The sequence below is a fragment of the Amaranthus tricolor genome, chromosome 2 (genome assembly GCF_026212465.1).
Source record: "Amaranthus tricolor cultivar Red isolate AtriRed21 chromosome 2, ASM2621246v1, whole genome shotgun sequence".
NCBI lineage: Eukaryota > Viridiplantae > Streptophyta > Magnoliopsida > Caryophyllales > Amaranthaceae > Amaranthus > Amaranthus tricolor.
This window is the reverse complement of record NC_080048.1, coordinates 14468445-14491741: the sequence shown is the minus strand read 5'-3', so window position 1 is coordinate 14491741 and position 23297 is coordinate 14468445. Positions and strand designations below refer to the sequence as shown.

Sequence of the window (23297 nt, the reverse complement as noted above, 5' to 3'; positions counted from 1 at the left end):
TCATGCAAGCTTCCCTATCACGGCATGGGGACGATTCCCAGATTCAAATCAAACTACACAGCCCAAAGATAGGATTGTGGGCCAACGAGAAGACCCTGGGGATGATGATGACATTACCGACACAAACATTTTGTTTCATATTGTTCAGGTCAGAAAAAATGTGATGGCCCTTCGTTATCTATACAACAACTACTTTGTAGAAAGCCAACCGATTCCTAATGACCCAGAGAGTAATGGATTAAGGCCAACAGCAAAGGGATTGGTAAAAGAAGCCCAACTACAGATATTAGAGCCCGTGTCAAGAAGAAAAGTGAATGTTCTCGAATTTCATCTTGATAGAGCTAGGATCTATAATCAAACACCTATCACATTTAGGCGATCAACTATGAATAATCCAACTTTGCTAGAGCAATAGCATACTACTGAGTTTCACTACACTAAATTGACGACCTCTTCATGGAACAATAGTCAGTCCTGGTTCATACAAGGCAGTATAGAACTAACTAGTAAAATCCCTTTTGATTTTCGGTTAAACACCGAGAATTTTGTTTATTAAAGTTTCTGTATTTGTTTTCTGATTATTATCTTCATTCAATAATGATGATGATAATATATACAAAAGGTTTCAGGTAACTGCTCCTAATTGTCCTAGTAACTGCTCCACTAATCTCCACTAATAAAATAACTGTCCTCTATGAATAACTGTTACACAATCTAACACTCCCCCTCAAGTTGGGTCGTAGGGTCACCAACACCCAACTTGCATAAAACCTCTTCAAAGAACTGAGTTCCAACTGCCTTTGTAAGAATGTCTGCTAGCTGATCCTTGGACTTAACATGCGGAAGCTTGATTACTTGGGCTTCTAATTTCTCCTTTATAAAATGCCTGTCTACTTCTACATGTTTGGTACGATCATGTTGAACTGGATTTTCTGAAATATTGATAGCCGCTTGATTATCGCAGTACAGCTCGCAACTCCTTTTAGGAGGGAATCCTAGTTCAGTTAGTAACTTTCTCAGCCACAGGACTTTTGTGATTCCCTTTGCTACACCCCTGAACTCAGCTTCTGCACTAGACATGGCAACTACTTTTTGCTTCTTGCTCCTCCACGTGACTAGATTTCCTCCCACTAAAGTAAAGTAGCCTGATGGTGACTTCCTATCATCTCTATCTCCTGCCCAATCTGCATCTGTATATGCCACAAGATCAAGGTGACCATTTTTCTGATAAATTACTCCCTTACTAGGGCACCCTTTGAGGTATCTAAGAATCCTATAAACTGCATCCATATGCTGAACCTGAGGCTTGTGCATGAACTGGCTGACCACTCCTACTGCATATGCGATATCTGGCCTTATGCGAGCTAAGTAGATTAACTTCCGTACCATGCATTGATACTGCATGCGATTAGCTAGCTTTCCTCCTTCAATCATCTGTAGTCCATGGTTCATCATCATTGGTGTCTCGATGGGCTTGCAGTCTAGCATCCCTGTTTCAGTTAACAGGTCTAAAACATACTTCCTTTGGGACATGAAAATTCCTTTGTTTGATCTAAGAACTTCAAACCCTAGAAAGTACTTCAGCCTACCCAGATCTTTCATCTCAAATTCTTGAAACAGTTTTTCCTTTAGATTTGAAATTTCGTCTCTATCATCCCCGGTGATGATCATGTCATCAACATAAATTATCAGGCATGTTGTTCTGCCTCCCCTTCGTTTAAGGAACAAGGTGTGATCTGAATTGCTTTGCCTGTAGCCAAATTTCTTCATTGCAGAGGTAAATCTTCCAAACCACGCTTTGGGGGATTGTTTCAGCCCATACAGAGCCTTCCTCAATCCGCACCCCTTATTCTCCGAGAATCCTGATGTAAACCCTGGTGAAGCTTCCATGTACACTTCCTCCTGTAGATCTCCATGCAGGAACGCATTTTTAACATCAAATTGGTGAAGGGGCCAGTCTAAGTTTGCTGCAATGCTGAACAGAACTCGAATTGTATCAAGCTTAGCAACTGGAGAGAAGGTTTCTGAGTAATCAACTCCATACGTCTGCGTGTACCCTTTCGCCACCACTCGAGCTTTGTACCTTTCAATCGTGCCATCTGACTTGTACTTGATCGTGAATACCCATCTACATCCGACGACTTTCTTTTTGTTCGGTAAGATGCACTTCTCCCATGTGCCATTTTTATTAGGAGCGTTAATTTCTTCCTCCATCGCCTTTCTCCAATGTGCAGACATTAAGGCTTCTTCGACTGTGACTGGGCTCTTGGTTGTATCTAAAGTTGCCTTAAATGCTAAGGCACTCTGTGACAAATTTCCTGATCCGGACGACTTTTCAATGGGATATCTCGATCGTTGCGCTTCATATTCAGGATCATATCTTCTTGGTGGAACCCCTCGAGTGGAACGAGGAGGTAACATATATGAAACATCATGACCCCTTGTTTCAATTGTATCTGTGGCAGCTTCCTCAGTCAAAGTATCAATTAACCCATTATCACTGTTGCCTGTGTCAATTTCCTCGGTCGAAGTATCAATATCAACTATCACATTATCACTGTTAGTGCTTGCTGAAACAACTTGATCAAGAAGAGTTGTATGACTTACCTAATGGTCAGACAGGATTGGTGGTGGTAGAGGAGTAGTGGAGAGACCATCTTGGTGAGGTGACTCTGTAGCATTGTCAACTTGATCTTTTGGGTGAAGGTTGGGCAACCATGGACTAACACACCAACTGAGATCATCATCGTCATGATACTTCTCCCCCTGACGGCGAAGATGGTGATAGTAGTATTCCTTCTCGATGAACTCTCAATCCATCATGGTATAGACTTTTCTAGTTGAGGGATCATAGCACCGATAACCTTTTTGATTGCGACCATATCCAATAAGAACACATTTCACTGCTCGTGGTTCAAATTTGTTTCGTACCCTTGCTGGATAATGAACGAACACCGTGCACCCAAATATACGTGGAGGTACAATATGCGTAGAGGGAATAGAGAAATGGGTTTGGAGGGTGGCTAGGGGTGTGTGGTATTGGAGACTCTTGGTGGGAAGTCTATTGCTAAGGTAATTGGCAGTGGCGATGGCTTCCGGCCAAAGATGAGTGGGAACACGAGAGTCAATCATAATAGCACGGGTCATCTCAAGCAGTGTGCGATTTTTCCATTCTGCCACGCCGTTTTATTGGGGTGTGTTAAGACAAGATGTTTGATGTATGAGGCCTTTTTGTTTAAAGAATAAGTCCATGTTCTAATTGATATATTCTCTACCATTATCGGTGCGGAGCATGCGGAGCTAGGTTCGAAATTGGGTACAAATCATATTATAGAACTCTACAAACACATGAAAAACTTCAGATTTCTATCTAAGGAAATAAATCCAACTCATGCGGGTACAATCATCAATAAATGTAACAAATTACGAAAAACCATGTAGTCCTACGACCGGGGCAGGGCCCCACACATCGGAATGAACAAGCATATAAGGGCACATCAACTTTATTCAAGCTATTAGAATACGAATGTTTGTGACTTTTTGCAAGAATACATGTTTCACACTTAAACTCTAGTTTTAACCCTACAAAATTAGGAAAAAGTTTTTCTAAATACCCCACAGAAGGATGTCCTAGACGTCGATGCCATAGTTGTCTTTCCTCTAGCCCGCGAACAAGTGCCACTTTGCCTTTTGGAGTCTCCTCTTCCAAGTAATACAGTCCATTGCTCTCAATACCACGCCCAATGATTTCTCCTGTCTGAGCATCCTGCACAATACAACAATCGGGTTTCATGAGAACCGTACAATCAAGATCTCTCGTAAGTTGACTCACCGATAACAATTTATGTGACAGATCAGGTACAAAAAGACAATTTTTTAAAAGTGAGGTTTTTTGTGAAAGAAATAGTTCCGGCTCCGCTCACTTTAATCCCTTCCCCATTCGCGGTTTTAATGACGTCTTTCCTAGGTTGGTCATGAGTCAAAAAATCATTAGGGTCAAATGACATTGTATCGGTAGCACCGCAGTCAAAAATCCAACCCTCTTTAAAATAAGGCGAAGTATTGAGACAGGACGAAAAGTTTAAAGGTGGGGGCAAGGGATCAGAGGCACGTGAGGTACGTGACCTCCTTCTCCTATTTAAAGGCTCTTTGAGCCTCTTTTCTTCACCCTCTGATTTAAACCCTACTGCGACGTTCTCTTCTTTGTTGCTTCTAGTACCTTCCTCTGCTGGTTTCTTCCCTTCATCTTTATTCATGGATTCATCTTCATTCATGGATGCATGCCTCACTATACTCCATCCCATTACTACTTTTCCGGTGCGGTGCTGATCGGAGAAGTGGGTTTGTCTTTTTTCCCCTTTTTTCTTCGGATCCGGCCACCATTCAGGGTAGCCAACGAGTTTGAAGCACTCATTTCGCATGTGCCTTGTACCTCCACAGTAGGTGCATTTGAGGTGAGACTTGTCATCTTTCCGCCGGTAAGTCTTCCCTTTGGCCGTAAAGACTCCACCGGAGCCCGATGTTTCTAAATCTGATAAGGGCTCCGTTTTCATGATTCCCCGCCTTAATACCTCCCTTATGATACTTGCATATGCTTCTTCCACTGTGGGGAGTGGATCCAACAGTAATAGATCTCGCCTATCTTTATCAAAAGTTTGATGGATTCCGGCTAAAAATTGGTATAATATGTTTTTTTGAATTAGTTGATTATAAATAACGATATCACCTGGGTCTTTCATTGGGTTTGGCTGTCTTCTGTCGATTTCCTTCCATACCATGAGAAGCTTGCTGTAATATGTCTCGATTGTGTCTGTTCCTTGCTGGATTTTATTTGCCTTGACTGTTAAATCGAAAATTTGTAGGCCATCTCTCCCACTACTGTAGAGAGTTTCAATCCCTTGCCACAAAGCTTTGGCTGTTGAGAAATCAAGATATTGATACACTAAGTCAGAATCAATATTCTCTAGGATCCATGAGATAACAATCGAGTCACGTTTGATCCACTGGCTGTACACTGGGTCGTTTGTGGAAGGCGGGTCGTCGATGATGTGATTGAGACGATCCCGTCCACTGATGGCTAAGTGCATCAACCTGGACCATTTTGTGTAATTTTGATTTGTTAATTTCTCTGAGATAGAGAGGGTATGGGTGTTGGTCACAATTTCAGTGGGCGGTTGATTGGAGTTTAACTGTTTGAACAGTTGCAACAATTGCCCCATTGTGACCGGTTGATCTGGTGCTATGACAGTTCTTGATTCGTCTGCCATGTTTGGGTTTTAGGTAAGTTAATGGTAAATCATGAAGCTGCAAAAACGATTCAGAATCGTTGCTGCTCTGATACCATGATTTCCGGTTAAACACCGAGAATTTTGTTTATTAAAGTTTCTGTATTTGTTTTCTGATTGTTATCTTCATTCAATAATGATGATGATAATATATACAAAAGGTTTCAGGTAACTGCTCCTAATTGTCCTAGTAACTGCTCCACTAATCTCCACTAATAAAATAACTGTCCTCTATGAATAACTGTTACACAATCTAACACCTTTCATTGAAGAACTTAAGATTAAATTAGGAGGGGAGTACTCGGAGCAGTATGACTAGGGAAAAACTAATAATGAGGTTTCGGAAGAAGTGATAGACTATTACCCAGTGAAAATGCCACAAATGACAGTGAAACTGTGAATGCAGTTGCAACACAAGGGAAATGTGATGTACCCTTTAGTTACGTTTAGGTAGACTATATATACAATGGTAATACTGTGAGGACTACCTTGTCTGATGGTGTTTACACTGGTATGAACGCTTACATCTTTGATTACCTCGTTGAAAACAAACCTATTGTTCTGTTCATAAAATGATCTTCTATTGTCTCCTTCAATTTTAGGTACTTTTCTCACTGTATATTAGGCATTAATTCAATTGTATATGTAAAAGTAAATAACCAATGGTAATCATATTGCAAGTATGAATGTGAAAGGTCACAATTAACATCACATGTATGAATAATTATGGCCTCAAGTCTTTAAAGTTCATATCCATATACACATGTACTAGGATAAAATTGATCCAAGAAAAAAAAAAACATGATTGGTCATTATTGTATTTATATCTTTTCAATGATGTTGTTTCCTTAATTGGTTTTGCTTATTTGAGTTATCGTATACTTATTTCTTTTAAAAATGATTCATGTTCTGATTATGTTCTTTTTAATCCATCTAATTTTTTACACTGTTTTGTTCAATTGCGTTTAATTTAATTCTATTATGTCATGCTTGAAAACAATGATTTTATTTAGAAATTTAAAATTGGCTCAAATTTATTATTTGGCAAATCAATAATTTTCAAATTTGAAATTGAATCCAATTCCATCATTGTTTTTAAAGTAGTTAAAGTTAAGAATTTGAGAATGACTACCCAAACCTTGTCATTCTCAAATTCTTCATTTATAATTTCATAATTAAAATTCATAATTTGAAATGAAATACTTATTTCCAAACATTACATTATATAATTTAGTTCAATTTAGTTCAACAACTCCATTCATTTGAATCAATACAGTTAAGGTCTATTGAATAAAGAAACATGTATTTTAAGAATGATCTTGAAAGACAACTTTTTTCCAAGAACCTCAAAAATCTGACATGTAGGAGAACTCAAAAGCTGGCTTGAAAATAAGACAAATTGACTGAATACAAATTCGACTTAAAACCAACTGATATTAGAAGGCGTAGTCTATCAAGTATATATACTAGTCAACTTCTCTCTAATTCTTCAAGAGTAGATTTACAAGTCGATCTAATGCCACTAGGGATCCAGTGAATAAGATCGACGGTCAAGCATCTCTCGCCGCTGCATCACCACCACCACCAGAGAAGGTTACATGCTTAGAATGGGATAGGGTGACTATGATAGAGATGCTTGGGTGAAACAATCGAAATCAGTACAACTTAGAAGCAAAACAACCCACGAAAGAATGGGTGAAGAAAGAAAAACTAGAAAGACGAAAGGAATGGGCAACAGGAAAACAAATGGAAGAGAGAGAGGCAATGAAAAGTTACCTTGAAAGGCTTTTTATATGAAGGCTGCTAACTTACCCACTCCAGAAACCCCAAGCTTATCAGAGAGGAAAATTTGAATAAAATAAGAATATTTAACAACTTCATTTCAAAAATAAGTTTTGTGAAAACTTAATTTCCAAAATAAGCGTCCGTACATCCAAACCTAGCTTTAGAGTAAGTCGTTGTTACTAACGGCGAAAGACAAAAAAAAATTAAAAGTCATAAGTCGCTATTACTAACAGCGACTTAGGGAGTTGACCAGTCAACTCCTTAAGTCCCTGTTAGTAACAGCGTCTTTAAGGTAAACTGATCAACTCCTAAATCTCGTAGGTTGGAATGAGGAAGTAACTGAGAATTGAAAACTTAAAATTCATTAAGTCGCTGTTACTAACAGCGACTTAAAAAAAAAAATTTAAGTCGCTGTTAGTAACAGCGACTTACTCCAAGGCTAGGTTTAGATGTACGGACGCTTATTTTGGGAATTAAGTTTTCACGAAGCTTATTTTTGGAATTAAGTTGTTAAAACATCTTATTTTATTCAAATTTTCATCAGAGAGCCACCTCAATTCCCTTCCCAGCCCAGACTTTCCGTGAGGCCCAACAATAAAGGAAAATTTGAATAAAATAAGATTATTTAACAACTTAATTCCAAAAAAATAAGTTTCGTAAAAACTTAATTCCCAAAATAAGCGTCCGTACATCCAAACCTAGCCTTGGAGTAAACCGCTGTTACTAACAACGAAGGACAAACATAAATAAATAAATAAAAGCCATAAGTCAGGGAGTTGACCAGTCAACTCCTTAAGTCGCTGTTAGTAACAACGACTTTAAGGTTAACTAGCCAACTCTTTAATCTCGTAGATTTGAATGAGGAAGTAACTAAGAACTGAAAACTTAAAACACATTAAGTCGCTGTTGCTAACAGCGACTTAAAAGAAAAAAAAATAAATTTTTTTTTAAGTCGCTGTTAGTAACAGCGACTTACTCCAAGGCTAGGTTTGGATGTACGGACGCTTATTTTAGGAATTAAATTTTTCACGAAGCTTATTTTTGGAATTAAGTTGTTAAAACATCTTATTTTATTCAAATTTTCATCAGAGAGCCACCTCAATTCCCTTCCCAGCCCAGACTTTCCGTGAGGCCCAATAATAAAGGAAAATTTGAATAAAATAAGATTATTTAACAACTTAATTCCAAAAAATAAGTTTCGTGAAAACTTAATTCCCAAAATAAGCGTCCGTACATCCAAACCTAGCCTTAGAGTAAATCGCTGTTACTAACAGCGAAAGACAAAAAATAAATAAATAAATAAAAGCCATAAATCGTTGTTACTAACAGCGACTTAGGGAGTTGACCAGTGAACTCCTTAAGTTGCTGTTAGTAACAACGACTTTAAGGTTAACTAGTCAACTCCTTAATCTCGTAGGTCGGAATGAGGAACTAACTGAGAACTGAAAACTTAAAACGCATTAAGTCGTTGTTACTAACAGCGACTTAAAAGAAAAAGAATAATTTTTTTGTAGTCGCGATTAGTAACAGCGACTTACTCCAAGGCTAGGTTTAAATGTACGAACGCTTATTTTGGGAATTAAGTTAGAATTAAATTGTTAAAACATCTTATTTTATTCAAATTTTCACAATAAAGCGGCATTATGTAAACCCCCTTCTACAAGTGGGTTGGGCCTAACCTGCCAATCAACTCGTTTTTATTGGATTCAATTGTGGAACAACTAATAATATGACCTTTGACTCTCGAGATCTTTTAACTCTTTCTCCACTATCTCGTACTCATATCCAAACCGTAAATGGGGCATTTGTCAGTATTGACCACATCGGACCTGTTGACATTTCACTCTCCATTCATTTTAAATAATTGTCTTTTTATTTTGAGCTTGTCTCATAAATTACTCTCTATTAATCAGTTGACCAAAGAACTTGATTGCACTGTTCTTATAACTTCTATTAATTGTATTGTGCAAGATACTCAGACTGGGAAAATCATTGGGCATGGTAATGAGAAAGAAGGCTTATAATATGTAAATGAGGCGATTCAAAAAAGGCCGCATTTCGCTTGCTCATGGGTCTCCTGATCATCAATTATGGATGTGGCACCGACGTCAAAATCATCCTTCCCTAAGGTATATAAAACGTCTTTTTATTTCTCTTCATAATAGCAATACAACTTTGAATTGTGAAACTCGTGTCTTAGCCAAAAGTCATATACACTCATATGCTCCTAGTTTGACTGTACGGGTACCCGACTCAAGGTATTTTGTGGACAATGACCCGATCCAGTTAAGGCGGGTAGGGTACCCAACCCGCATCATATTATTTTTTTAAAAAAATTGCCTTGCCATTTAAAATGCGGGTTAACAGATTGACAGGTTGAGTAATGCGAGTTGGGTTTTTTTTATTAACACCCCTAACCGAGTCTGCCATCTCTTAATGACTACTAACGAGTAACCACCAGCCAGGCTGCGGAATTCACAACCCGAGATCATCCCGGAACTTTCACGGTCTGCTCTATCGACGCTTTTTCCTCTCGGTTCTTCTCCATTTCGATTTCATTTTTAATTTGTTACCTTTCATCTTCAGATCATCGCTTAATCTTCGTCAACATCAAGATGATGATTTCACGAATCAGTCGTTCAATTTCCAGATCGTCACGGTCTTCACTTTTGAACGCTGTAAATGAAAACTCCCCCTTTTTTTTCATTGAATTCTCAAAATTTTCCATCCATTAATTGTCACTGTTTCATATTTGCAACGTAGGTTACTGGTTGTGATGGATATGGCGCTAGAATTGCATCTCAATCTGGCGTGTTTGCATCGCACTCCGAATCTGGGCTAGGATTTTTCAATTCTCACTTTTCATCAGTTGGTGCTGCTAAACAAGTCGCTCCTTCGTTTTCGCCTTTATCAAACCCCAATCTTGTTAACCCTAGCTTTTCCAGGTGCATCTCTACTGATAGTTCAATTAAACAAAGTAAGAATTTCGCTAATTCTAGCTTTTTTATGTGTCATTGTTTTCATTGCATTTTTCTCTTAATTTTCATCATCTGGAAAAATAGCTGTTTTTCTTTATAAATACTGTTTGATCGTATCAGAAAGAGGACTTAAATATCATAAAATCAATTCTTGTTAGAATCAGGAATTACATCAGCTAGTTTTTCTCAATATTCTCGCTTAATAGATTAAAGTGATAGTTTGGTTGTACATAGGAAATCACTGCTATTTTTGTGAAAGTAAAAATGAAATAGTATGTGCAACAATTGATTCGGTCTGATTATGACTAGACCTGAATCAAATCCATCACAAGAAAGTATCAGAGATACAACATCATCAGAATATATCTTGTGTACAGATTTAAGATTAAATTTTAAATTGAGGCACATAAAGAACATTATTAAAGACAATATCATATTTTACTTTCACAACTTCAGTTGTTGTAATCTTTACTTTTCTCCCATGAGGATTGGTTATATCATGCTTAGGTCCATCATCCTTGGATATCTTTAAATTATGTGAGAAGGAATCAACACAATTGTTCTCTACTATCCATTCTACTTCATTAATTTTAGAGATTAAACAGAAAGTAATTGCTAGGTTAGTTGAATTAGTAATATTAGCAGAATCTATCTGACTCTCGCTGAAATCTTCTTTCCAAGCAAAAGAACTAGATTATTAAATTGTTCATTAGTTAATCCAGTGAGCTCCATTCCCATGCTATCTTCATACTCTTTGTTGTGTTTAAGTGCAGCCACACTTTTTCCTTGATTAGATCTAGAATTATTTTGATAGCCATGGATCTTGGAGTATCTATCAATAGTGCAACTATTCATTTTACAATTTTCACAAAATAGTTACAATTCCTTTTGTTTCATGATATAGTTTGAGTCTTATCTGGTAGTGTATATCCTTTGCCATAGTCCCTAGCAGAATTATTATGGGTTGAACTGCTGCTGTAGCATTTGTGCTTGGCCATAGATTCAACAGTTGTATTACTGTTATTACACAGCTCCTTGTGCCTTTGATCTTAGAGCAATAGCTTCAGCTTCTAGGATTGAGATGCATTATAAAGTTCACACATCATTAGTATATTTTGATGACTCTTCTTGCAAGGAAAATAATGTAATAGAAGAGGTCCGTCAAAATCTTTTCTTTAAGATTGTTCCACGTCTCCTTAGCGAGCCAAGCAATGTTAGAATTCATAACATTCTTTGAAATAACTCTCTCTAGGGATTTATAATCAATCCAATAAGCATGTTATTGCCATTACACCTTTCAAGCCTTAATGTGTATAGCATTAGAAGTTAGTTTGGCAGTGGATTCATCTACAAATCCACATTTTATTTTTTGATGTCAAGCGATTTTATTATTACACTTTTCCAATCTCCATAGACAACTCCTTCAAATGGTGTTGAAACTAATTTTATGTTGACTTGATCGAGAGATGAAGAAAGTATGCACTAGTTGGATATTGGGTTTGACCTACTGAATTAGCAATTTCACCATTATGAATTTAAATTGAATTTTAAGTTTTAGATACAAGAAAATTAGAAGAAGGAAGCAATCAAGTTCTAAGAATGAAACATATTGAAGAAAAAGAATTTCCAAGAAAAAATCCCAAGGTTTAGGAACAAACTTTAGCAAATTATAGTGTTGATACCATGTTACTAGTATTATGAGAAGCAAGAATGTTGGAAGTCATTAAGCAAAAAAAGTTTTGTTATAAAGAGAGAAAGTGTACAAAGAAGAGAGAAGCAAAAGCTATTAACTTATTAATACAATACATGTACTCCCATTTACTATTAGATACATTTCTTGTTGATGTAGCAATGTACTTAGTAATACAGTTGAAATGTTGTAAACTCATATGGAGTTTGGGTTATTTTCTTTCAATTGGTAGGGGAGGAGATTTCTATTCTTGCTGATGGATAATGTTTTTTCTTCTCTTGGGCAATGGTGAGAAGAGAGGGTGGCCGACTTGAGACTGACATTCAGTGGTTGTGTGGTTGTTGGGTGGGGGAGTTTCCAAAGAGGGGGAGAGACTAGGTCGGAAGTTGTCGTGGAGATTTAACTTTTTTGTTCTCTTTTTTATACCTTTCATATTTGTTTTCTTAATTATCTTTATTGTTTTTCTTTTTAATTAAAAGAATAACCTTTATTATTATGTCATTTTAATGTTTCTTTTTTAATATAGAGAACCTGTAATTTCAGGTTACCAAAATGACGAAGTCCACTAAAAGTAAACCTACATAAAAGATGGGAGTTTTTAAAAATTAACTTAAAGGGGAGTTATAAAATTGGATCAACTAAAGTCGACCTACATAAAAGGTGGGAGTCTAAAATTAACGTAAATCAAATGTCTTTTGTTTCAAAGAAATATCTCAAGCAATGCTCTTCTTTCTTTTCACAAAAAATTTGATGCATTTACTACCCACCTGTTAATTGATGATGTTTTTGAGGTTTGGCCTTACCCCATGGATATTGCATTTTAAAGATAATGATTTTAATATGATCATGTATTAAAATCTAGAATACTCTTTGTGGTGGTTCTCAACTATCATGGTTGATATTATCCATCATTACTGATCTTTTACGCCCCGTTTGGTTGGTGGTACTAAATGATGGTTATGGAAATGATTTATAGTGTAAAGTTTCATCAAAAATTCAATATCATTCCCATGGTAATGAAACTTTGATCACAAAAAAGTTTTTTTGTTTATATATTTCCATTACCACATAATACTATCTCTCCTACTTGTAATGTATTGGAATGAATTTCATAAAGAAAATTAGATGATTGAAGTTGGACAAGCATAGCCATCAAGTTAGCTAAGAGATTTTTCAACCAAAATTACACTAGTTTTTCATTCCCATTACTACCATTTATTAGCACCTACCAACGGGCCGTTAGGGTATGTCTGGCCTAACATTTAGAAAATACAAACTTTTATTTCGTTTTAGGGAAAACACTTTTTAGAAAAAGATTTGTTTGGCCTAACATCTAGATAATTCAAAACAAGTTTGAGTTGTTCTTTTGCTTTTCCACTTTAACAATTTTATTTATTAATGTTGTGGAAAAAAATCTGAAGTTAAGCATGTAATCAAAATAAATATGTTGAACACTTATAAAAAACATTCATTCACAATTCTTCAAAAATTTCTAAGGCATATAGTGGGGAGAGAGAAATCATAGAGGAATACTAGATCTTTTAACGAAAAATATTTATTACATAAGATATATTCTCTAATAAAGGTGGATATGATATGTCGGTTTTTAGAAATTTTAAGGGTAATTCTGTCTGATAAAGAAGTTAAGGGTAATTCTGTCTGATAAAGAAGTTATTGAATAATAAGTTAAGAAGCTTTTCAAAGAAGTAAAATGAAAAGCAATAAAATGTAGTTTCTCCTTTCACAATCTCTGAAGTTACTTTTAACTTCTTTAAATATCATTTTTGATTCTATTAAAGAGTGTATTTGGCCTAATTTTTGTTTCTTCATTGGGGAAACACTTTTAAAGTTAGACCAAACACATACTATACTTGGTATTTGTTATTAGTAACAAGTAGAATAATATTGGTTCTCGAATTATTGTGATTTAACTATTAAATTATAAACTAAAAATATGATGTACTCACAACTCACAATACAATAAAGTTTTTCGGTAATTCATCTCTTCTAACTCTATTAGTCAAATATGGAAAGTGTAAACAATCTTTATCGTCTAAGAGAGTTTGGTTTAATCGATTGTGAGGACAGTTTAAGGGAGTTCGATTTAATTTGTTGTGTAAGGATGATCAAGGCAAGTTTGGTTTAATTGGTTGCGTGAGGAAACATGAGATAGGTTCAAGGCAAGGGTAGATTGTTTATTGGTTTGGTAAGCAAAATGTCATTGGAGTACCATTAAGTTTGTCAAAGCAAATAACCATACACTAACATTTAAAATAACTATCTTTCAAAACCAATTTGAAGTGATTATGATTGAGGTTACTTTTATGAACATTTTGGGTTTTGGTCTCTATTATTTCAACTTTTCAAGGTGCCCTAACTATTACATGTTACATTTATCTTTCAACATCAATTTCTTACGTTGTGTTTGTTTCATGTAGTTGGTCTGAAAGTTGGAATTAAGGCTTTGACAATAATAGCATTAGTGTTCTAATCATTACCTATTTTATGTTTTTTGTAGATTATGAGATAAAGGAGGGTATGGGGGAAAATAAGAATGTCCTTCGTCCATTATCTCCTCATCTTCCTGTTTACAAGCCGCAGTCTCACTCTACTATGTCAATTTTGAATAGAGTGTCAGGAATGTACTTGACGGGTATGTTGGTGGTGTTCCATCTCGCTTACCTAAAGGCTGGCGCAATTTGTTTCACCTATCCAATTTTTTATCAGGCGGTCTTTTATTCGTCAAAGCTTACTCTAGTATCTCTTGAGGTTGCTGCCCTCGCTTTTGCTTACCATTTCTATTATGGTATTCGTCATTTGATGGAGGATTATTCAGGACTTACGATCCTTAAAAGAATGATCAAGTGAAAATGATGGGATGTCTAGAACTACTTCTTTACCTTTTGTTTTCAGAAAATAAAATGAAGTTTCTGTTCTTGCGGAATTTGAGAAGTGCTTGGTCTTTTGGAATGCTTGTAGTGTTATCTTTGAAGTCACCTACATTAAGCTCTATTTTGGCCTTTTGTATAACTCCATTTGATCCTCTAGTTACCTTTTAGATATGAAATTATGAACACTTGTTCTTTTCCCTTAGCATTGCTTCTATGGTTTTGGCAAATTGCATTTACGATGGTAATCAGTGAGCAGGATCAGGAATATAATGACTATTTGTTGAATATGGTATGAAATGCATTAAATTTTTTTATACCAATATGATTATCAAAATTAACGAATTTGGCAAAACTTTGCCCATTAATAACCTATTGTAGTCGTAATAAACATATACTGAGTGTAAACTTTGTTTCTTTTACTTATTTAGTCATTCTATTTATTCTCTATTCTCTTTAAATCTTAACACGTTATAGTATGAGTTTTACCCTTAATATTCAAGAAGTTAAATGTTTTTTAAAACCTAAGTAACCATTTTTTTCATCAGCATCCACAAAATGAACCAACAATCAATAGTATCAACATTGTCATTCTAGTGTTTTCAACACATTTTTATATTTTATTAATTAGCATAATTTCATAGTCTTCACTACAAATTCAACAAGAGCTGGTTAAATTAGTTCTAACACTATAATCCCAACAATGCTATTAATCCACCAACACAAACAACTTGTATTTTACATATACAAATATATGACTAACTAATAATCTACTAGTATCACCAACTTGTAATTCACATATAATACCAACTAATAATCCACTGGTACCACTAAATAATATTCCAACAGTATACTTATAAACAATTTATCAACACTACAATTTATCAACACTACTAACTAATAATGCTACAACATTATCAATTGAAAATGAAACCCCATCAAGTAATAAAAATACTAAACAAATCGCGGAGAACCAAGTAATAAACGTTGCAAGAAAAAATAACACATAAAATAACATACTAACGATACCCATCTTTATGGATGATAAGGATATTTTATCCCTTTTGTTATTATTTTCTTTTGTACCGTTTATAAGGTTGAGTAATATTTTATTTTATTTTTTTGCTTTAACCTTCTAATTGGAAGGTTTGGATTATTCATTTTCATCTAATTTTTTGCACTATATGTCTCTCATGTATGCATTTTTATATAATACGTTTATTTTCAGTATATATTTATATAATTGTATAGAATATATATAAAGTGTATTTTTCATTCACGTTTTACTTTATGTATTTTTAAGTATGTCGAAAATAATAATGCGGTATATGGTACAAATAATTCTTTGTAAAAGACGGATCATCCAATTTTTTTCCTCTTCTTAATTTCATCACTCATTTCCATGTGTTGCCACATTTTTTTTATTGAATTACCAATTTTTTCCCTCACTCCTTTAAAACCCTCATAAAATCATAAGTCATAGCTCTCTTTTCTCTCTGAAATCACTAAATTTACACTCAAATAGCAACTTCTTTAAATTAGAAGCTTAAGAAAGGGGTCAAATTGCACGTTTCAACTTAGCTAGATCCAGTTGCACGTTTCGTGAGTTGACCAAAGTTAAGTTACACAATTTGTAAGACGGTAACAATTTTTTTAAAAGTACTTGCTTTATTTCATAATTAATTAATATTATTTATTATTATTTTTATATATTAATAATTATTTATTAAATGTTAATTTTATTTTTTAAAAATTATTAATGAGTTAATGATTAATTAATATTTTAAAAATTATTATTTTTGTTATATATTAATTAGTTAGATATTAATAATTTTTATTTCATAAATAATTAATTATTTTTATATTATTGTTTAATTAATTAATATTTATTGTTTGATTATGAGCATTATATGTTTGATTTTTTATTTAATGTATTATTTAATTATGTAGAAATATTGGCGTAATCATAGTAGAGGCAAATATTTCTTTAGGGTTTATTATATAGTAATATCTCTAGGCCTAGGCTTCTTTGAGACAACCTTCATGAGAGTGGTGTTACTGGGTCTACTCATCGTGCTAGGTAGGAGCAAGTGGTAAGATTGAGTCATTCCTAGAGGTCCAACATCTTAGACCTAATGCGTATTCACATATATAACCCTATAAGTGATTTAAAGTTTCTTAAGGTCAACTGATGACGAGGATAAATATAGTGAATAATGCGAAATACTCTTACACATTCTATGGGACAACTAGTTAATTGGACTTACTAGGGGCAGAGGGGTGGGTTTGTATGTATAGAGTCATACGCTAGTACTTCTAACAGTGTTGATGTCCCACCTAATAGCTTAGTGGAAGATCCTTCTCCTCGGCTAGGCGACATAGGCAGGAAGCTAGTCGGGATTGGGTTATTACTACACCCCTAGCCTGGCGTATCTACAGATTGTCGGCTTCTACCTAGCTATGGAGGACATATAGCTAGGCTTTTATAAGGTGACTGAGCCTACGTCTTCAACTCTAGGTTGTCGTACTAGGAAGAAGATAGTAGATGACATCATTAACCTTCTTTATATGTCTAATGTGCTATTTAGAGAGTTTCTCGATACTTCTTTGGGTGTGTTGTTGTGTTTGATGCACCAGCCTTTAATAGTACCCTTAATTCTGCATTGGTTAAGATTCAACGGTAGGATACCAACAAAGTTCACATGCCACGGGGTGAGATGACGTTATGTTGCATTACATACAACGAAAACTATAACTAACTATTGGTGGTTCATTTCCCACGGATTCCATTGAGGAGGCATGGGCCTTAGCTTTTGGAGGCCTTTTTGGATAGCCTATGAGCGAGCTGTGAAGGATGGAGATGTTCACTAATGGGAACATCAATGTCAGTGACCTTTTCAGCTAGTGCAACAAGACTTGAGCTCTATGGGGTCAACACGATACATATTAGGATGAGACCTCACCTTATTTTGGTTGTCGATAAGGATTAGGATGAGATTTCTTGGAGGGCGGTTACTTTGGCGTATTTATACTATCAGCTAGGTATCGCTAGCAAGTTGCAAGACCATTGGGAATTTTCTAACTTTGTCGCTACTATAGACATGGATCTCTGAGTACTTTCCGACCTTTTGCCCTAATTCTCTTTAGACTTTAAGAGTACTTTTGTTTCCATGTAAGAGACTTAAGTAATGTTTTATTGTTTTATTGTCATAGCAGGGCCATCAAAGACAAGCAATCAACAATGAAAACAAACAGTACACGTCAATAATCAACAAATTTATGGTAGTTAGAACCACAAAACAAGTGAATAGAACAATAATATTGCTTGACAATAAGGGTTTTACTCTTGTACCTTGCACTTCCTATTTACTCCAAGATTTGCTTTCAGAACTTCTAATCTTTTGAAGAATATTCAAAGTAGTGGATATTTTCTCTACTTCATGGCATAGTGACAAGGCCAAGGGCGTTATCGACCATCCGGCGCCGATGGCAAACTATGAGCTCATACCCCCTCCAGCTGACCCTCTCGGATCCTACCTTTGGGAAAAATAAAACACTGAGGTACCAATCCAGTGAAGAGGCCACCATATTGGGCTTTGCAAAGCCCGCATAGTAACAACTCGGTCAAGGGGCGGTATCGGCCATCCAACGCTCAATGACAAAAGTATGCTTATACCCCCATACAGTGATCCCGTCGGATCTCACTTAGGGGATAATAAATCAACCGGACATAATCCAGTTGAGTCACGCCAACTCATCATAATCTAATGCTTTATCAAATGAGAATAACTCCCACTTTCTACTATTAATGAGTGCCTTGGGATAGCAAAACGCCAAAACTCACTAAGCAACTCAAAAAAAAAATTGAAATTCACCTATAAAGGAGTCATTCTAACTCCAAGTAAGACATAATCTAATTCTTAAGTAAATAAGGGGATGGTCCCTGCCTTCTACTAACACTCTTATTCTTTAAACTATTCTAAGCTCAAGGATTTCATAGTCGATAGTTCTTCATATAAAGTTTTCTCACTAGCATCTCATAGTTTCGATACAATACATATTATCACAACAAACAATAATGTCTTAAGGGAAATTGCATATAAGAGTTAGTTACTGTGTGTACGTACCTGTAAGCGTCACTACACGACCAAAGTCCCGAAAATCACCCAACTAAAGTTCTACCTTCTCCTTATGAAATGGGCAGCTATATAAGTTAGGAGTAATACTAGTAAGTCCACTTATCTACTTTGTCACGCCAACTAAATGCCAAAGAAATCACTATTATCCTATCAAGGTAAGTTTCTAATTACTCTAGCACACGCACATCTCATTCAACACAAATCATAATCATTAATTCAACAACAATATAGGTCTTTCCATCAATTTAAGAATAAACTATTATGTGAAGCATTCCCTTTTCATAAACTCAATTTGAGTTACATCGGTTCACATTACGTTTAAAATAACAAGTTACACCTAAGTCTTTAACGATAATGACAAGTTTATTTAAAGTTATCGAATCGCGATATCAATCGCTACATTCTCCAAAGCTAGAAAACTACAATCAAAACATCACAACAGGTAGCTTTAGCAACCATCAACAATAAGTTGACATCATAATCATGAGCTAACTAAAATTATGCATTTATAACTTCAATAACAAACTAACAAGAGTACTTGTAATTTACAATAATCAAACAACAACAATCACCAACTATCACTCCCAATTAACAACCAAAACTACTTTTGTAGTCAACTACAATCATAATCATTATCAAATATCACCATCACAACAATAATCAACCAAACTAAGCCTTAAAACAATTTGTAAAGTTATCTAATCAATCACCACATGTAATAGTCTGAGTTAAAGTGAACCGAATTATGAGACCGATGACGTTCTAGTGATAAAGAAATAAATAGGTGTCAAAGAAAAGGAAATAAAGTCAGTGGATGTCTTAAATGCTTATAACTTGAGAACCATTTGGCCTCATTGAAACAAAATAACATCTAGTATGAAAAGTACTTGCGAAAGAAAATAAATTAAAGTCCTCCAAAATATAAAAGTCATATTATTATTTAAATGCATCGTATCACTCAAATTACAGGTTCCTAGTGTCCACCTCTCACTCTTCTATTCCCATTTGAAATCAACCTGCTAGTTGTCAAGTGACAACGTCATTGCATGTTCCAAAGAACATAAACAAGCATACGTCAAAGACTTCAAACAATGCATTATATACGTTACATACAAGCAACGAGTTCATCCTAGCATGTAAAGGCTCTAATAGTTTATATGTCATATTTGACTTTTCAAATCCCAACTCATGTCCTTGCCCGTCCAGTTCGGGTCGCCAGAGTATTACCAAAGTTTGGAGGAATACACATAGGAGAGATAATCCCAAGGCAACCTCCGACCTAAGACGTTGCCCGTCATGTTCAAGTCGTCAAAGGTAAAGTATGCATACCCCCATGGTGACCGTAATAATCCACAACTGCCATGGGAACGAATAATAATAATTCCAACCCTATAAGGGTACCAAAATAATTTATACTAACCAAATTAGGGTAACAACACATTCATCCTCAAGTTGTATGTTAAACTCCTTTCAAATTATTTGAGGCGTCTAAGCCTTAAGTGATACACAACATCACATTATAGAATGAATGCAAAATTAATTTACATAACCAATTACAAAAGTATGGTCTAAGCGTGTACCTTGACACCATGTAAAATCCAACACAAATCACCACACGCATGGTATTTAACCTCTTATGAATCGAGGTCCTAAACACAAACATACACACACAAAAACAAAATCACGTATTAGTACATGTTCACCCATAGAATCCACTCTATACTATCAAAGCATTACTATACTCAATAATATTAAATGATAAAATCTCTAAAACTCAATGTTCTTTATTTTCCAAAACAAATCAGTAACTTTTCAGCCCTTTTCGAACAGTTTACAAACTTCAAACAGAAAATCTGACTTCACCAATGCGTTCGGAAGGTATCAATTACCTTGAGTACCAAATTTCATAATTTTAAACATCCGTTTACTATTTTTAATTGATTTTAGCGTTAAAGTGATTCTTAATTCAATCGGGAATAAATCAACAAAACGAAATGCGCCCAAACCACGAAGGAATGCAACACACCTCCCGAGACAGAAAATTCTCTCCAAAAATTAGTTTACACATTTAAATATTTTCTTTAATTTATTTAATCTCGTTCCTCAATTCATCAGATTCTAACAACGATGCAACAATCAAAACACAACGCATATACGTTATCACCCAAATATCAATTAAATTAAATCATCCAAAAATTATAAATAATCTCATAAAAACAGATAATATATATTCTTAACTGCATTTTCATACTTTATATATATATATATATATATATATATATATATATATATATATATATATATATATATATATATATATATATATATATATATATATATATATATATCTATATATATATATATCTATATATATATATATATATATATATATATATATATCTATATATATATATATATATATATATATATATATCTATATATATATATATATATCTATATATATATATATCTATATATATATATATATATCTATATATATATATATATATATATATATATATATATATATATATATATATATATATATATATATATATATATATATATATATATATAACACCTTAAAAACCAACAACATCAAAATTATATTTATATATAATATCATGAACACATATTGCTTTTATTTTCTAGATCATCACATCACACATTTTTTTATTTTTTTTTATATCCATAATCATGCAAAACATTTTAGTAGATTAATTATATTTATATATGCAACCTCAAACATCATATAAAACCTTATACAAAAATACCATATACTTTTAATTAACTATAATATGTTTTCTTCTATATTTATTTTATTCATTTGTTGCTAAACATTTGCTGCGGTTTGTTTTGTATACGCGACAATATATAGGAAAAAGAATAAGAAAAAAACATAGACAACATTTACTGCGGTTTTTTGGATGCCTGCAGCATATAAGCTATTTTCACTACAAATGCTGCGGTTTTTAGCCTGCCCACAACAAATAGTCATTCCCAAAAAATTAAAAACCCGCGTTTTAACGTTCATTTGCTTAAACCCTCATATAAACTGTTGTATTCCTAAAACCCACGACTACCTACTGTCTTCTTCTTCAAGTTCCTCCATTTCTTCAAGTTCTCAAAAATCCCTGCAAAAATCTCTTCAAATTCTTCAAAATCCCACGACTGCTACTGTGTTCTTCTCTTCAATTTCGTTCATCATCTTTCAAACCCCACGACTGCTACTGTACGTGTTCTTCAATAACCACCCATTGCACGAATTTCCTTCTCCATCTTTGTTTAAGTTCTTCAACCCACCATTGTTGTTTTTCCTTCAAAAACCCACGAAATAAGGGCTAAGCTTGTTCTTCTTCAAGGTATAAATTTTTCAATCTTTGTTTAAGTTCTTCAAGAATAGCTTCATTGTGTTTTAATAGGGATTTAGTCTTTTTTTATACTAATTTTGATTTTGTTTTTCATTGTAGGTTACATAATCTTATTGTAGAAACAAAATTATCATATCTCATTACCAAGGTATGTATTTTATATTTGAATGTGAATAATTTACTTATGTATGTACTTGAATATTTGAATGTGAATAATTTTAATTAATTAGGATTTTTAGGGTAGATTGAATGTGAATAATTTACTTATGTATAGATGTAGTTGTATATTTGAATGTGAATAATTTACTTATGTATGTAGTTGTATATTATTAGTTTCTTATTATTTTGATTTATGTGTATTTGATTAAAAAAAATGGTTTTTTTTGGTTATATATGCTTTGTAATTAAAATATAAAGAATTTGATTACTTTAAATAATATAAAATTTATATAGGGTTAAATAGGGTTAATTTGGGTTAATTATATATGTTAAACGTTGTGTATTAATTTTGTTTTGAATTAATTAATCACACTAATTAGGATGACAAAAGATCGTTCTTGGATGTATGGAAGCATTGAATCGTCAGAATTTATTGATGGCGTATTAGACTTTTGTAGTATTGTGGTTGAACATCAAGTTAGGACGGAGGGAGTTGGTTTTTATTGCCCATGTGCCACTTGTGGCAATGTATCAAAGGTAGATAATGTTCATAACCTTAGGGAGCACATACTTCGACGTGGGTTTAGGCCTCAATATCATGTTTGGGTTTGGCATGGTGAGGAGGGAGTTTACAAAGAGAAAAGTGTTGTTGAGGACGTCAATAATGTGGCTGATGTCAATGAGGATGTAGTAGATCATGTTGATGGGTATGAGACAGATGAAGAGAATGTCGATGAGGATGTGGATCGTATTGATGAGATGATGGAGGGAGTCGAGGATGAGTTAGGAAAACATCCTCGTGTTTTTGACTTGTTAACAGAGGCTTCTCAAAAGCCTTTGTACCCTGGATGTACAAAGCTCACCAAACTAACAGCAGTGTTGGCAATTTTCAACATTAAGTCAAAGCTCAATTAGAGTGACGCTAGTTTCACAATGTTATTAGAAGCGTTAGGTGAGATGCTTCCTGAGGGAAATGAACTTCCAAAGTCGACATATTATGCC

General features: G+C 34.4%; 2 protein-coding genes across 2 annotated transcripts; one reads left to right on the top strand and one right to left on the bottom strand.

Moving 5' to 3' along the window:
• Window positions 1-3854: 3854 nt before the first annotated feature.
• LOC130805571 (uncharacterized) lies at window positions 3855-5267 on the bottom strand. The gene has a single exon (XM_057670353.1). It carries the CDS (start codon window positions 5265-5267, stop codon window positions 3855-3857), a length of 1413 nt encoding a protein of 470 aa, XP_057526336.1.
• Window positions 5268-9444: 4177 nt separating this feature from the next.
• Window positions 9445-14831, top strand: LOC130805000 (uncharacterized). Its single transcript, XM_057669599.1, has 4 exons — window positions 9445-9577; window positions 9657-9748; window positions 9834-10047; window positions 14257-14831. The coding sequence occupies exons 2-4, from the start codon at window positions 9686-9688 to the stop codon at window positions 14604-14606; spliced, it is 627 nt and encodes a 208-aa protein (XP_057525582.1). The 5' UTR covers window positions 9445-9577; window positions 9657-9685; the 3' UTR covers window positions 14607-14831.
• Window positions 14832-23297: the final 8466 nt, after the last annotated feature.

Coding starts and splice junctions, on each gene's coding strand:
- LOC130805000 (XM_057669599.1), top strand. CDS start 9,686: ATGATGATTTCACGAATCAGTCGTTCAATTTCCAGATCGTCACGGTCT. Junction 9,749..9,833: donor GGTCTTCACTTTTGAACGCT/GTAAATGAAAAC, acceptor TTTGCAACGTAG/GTTACTGGTTGTGATGGATA. Junction 10,048..14,256: donor TGATAGTTCAATTAAACAAA/GTAAGAATTTCG, acceptor TGTTTTTTGTAG/ATTATGAGATAAAGGAGGGT.
- LOC130805571 (XM_057670353.1), bottom strand. CDS start 5,267: ATGGCAGACGAATCAAGAACTGTCATAGCACCAGATCAACCGGTCACA.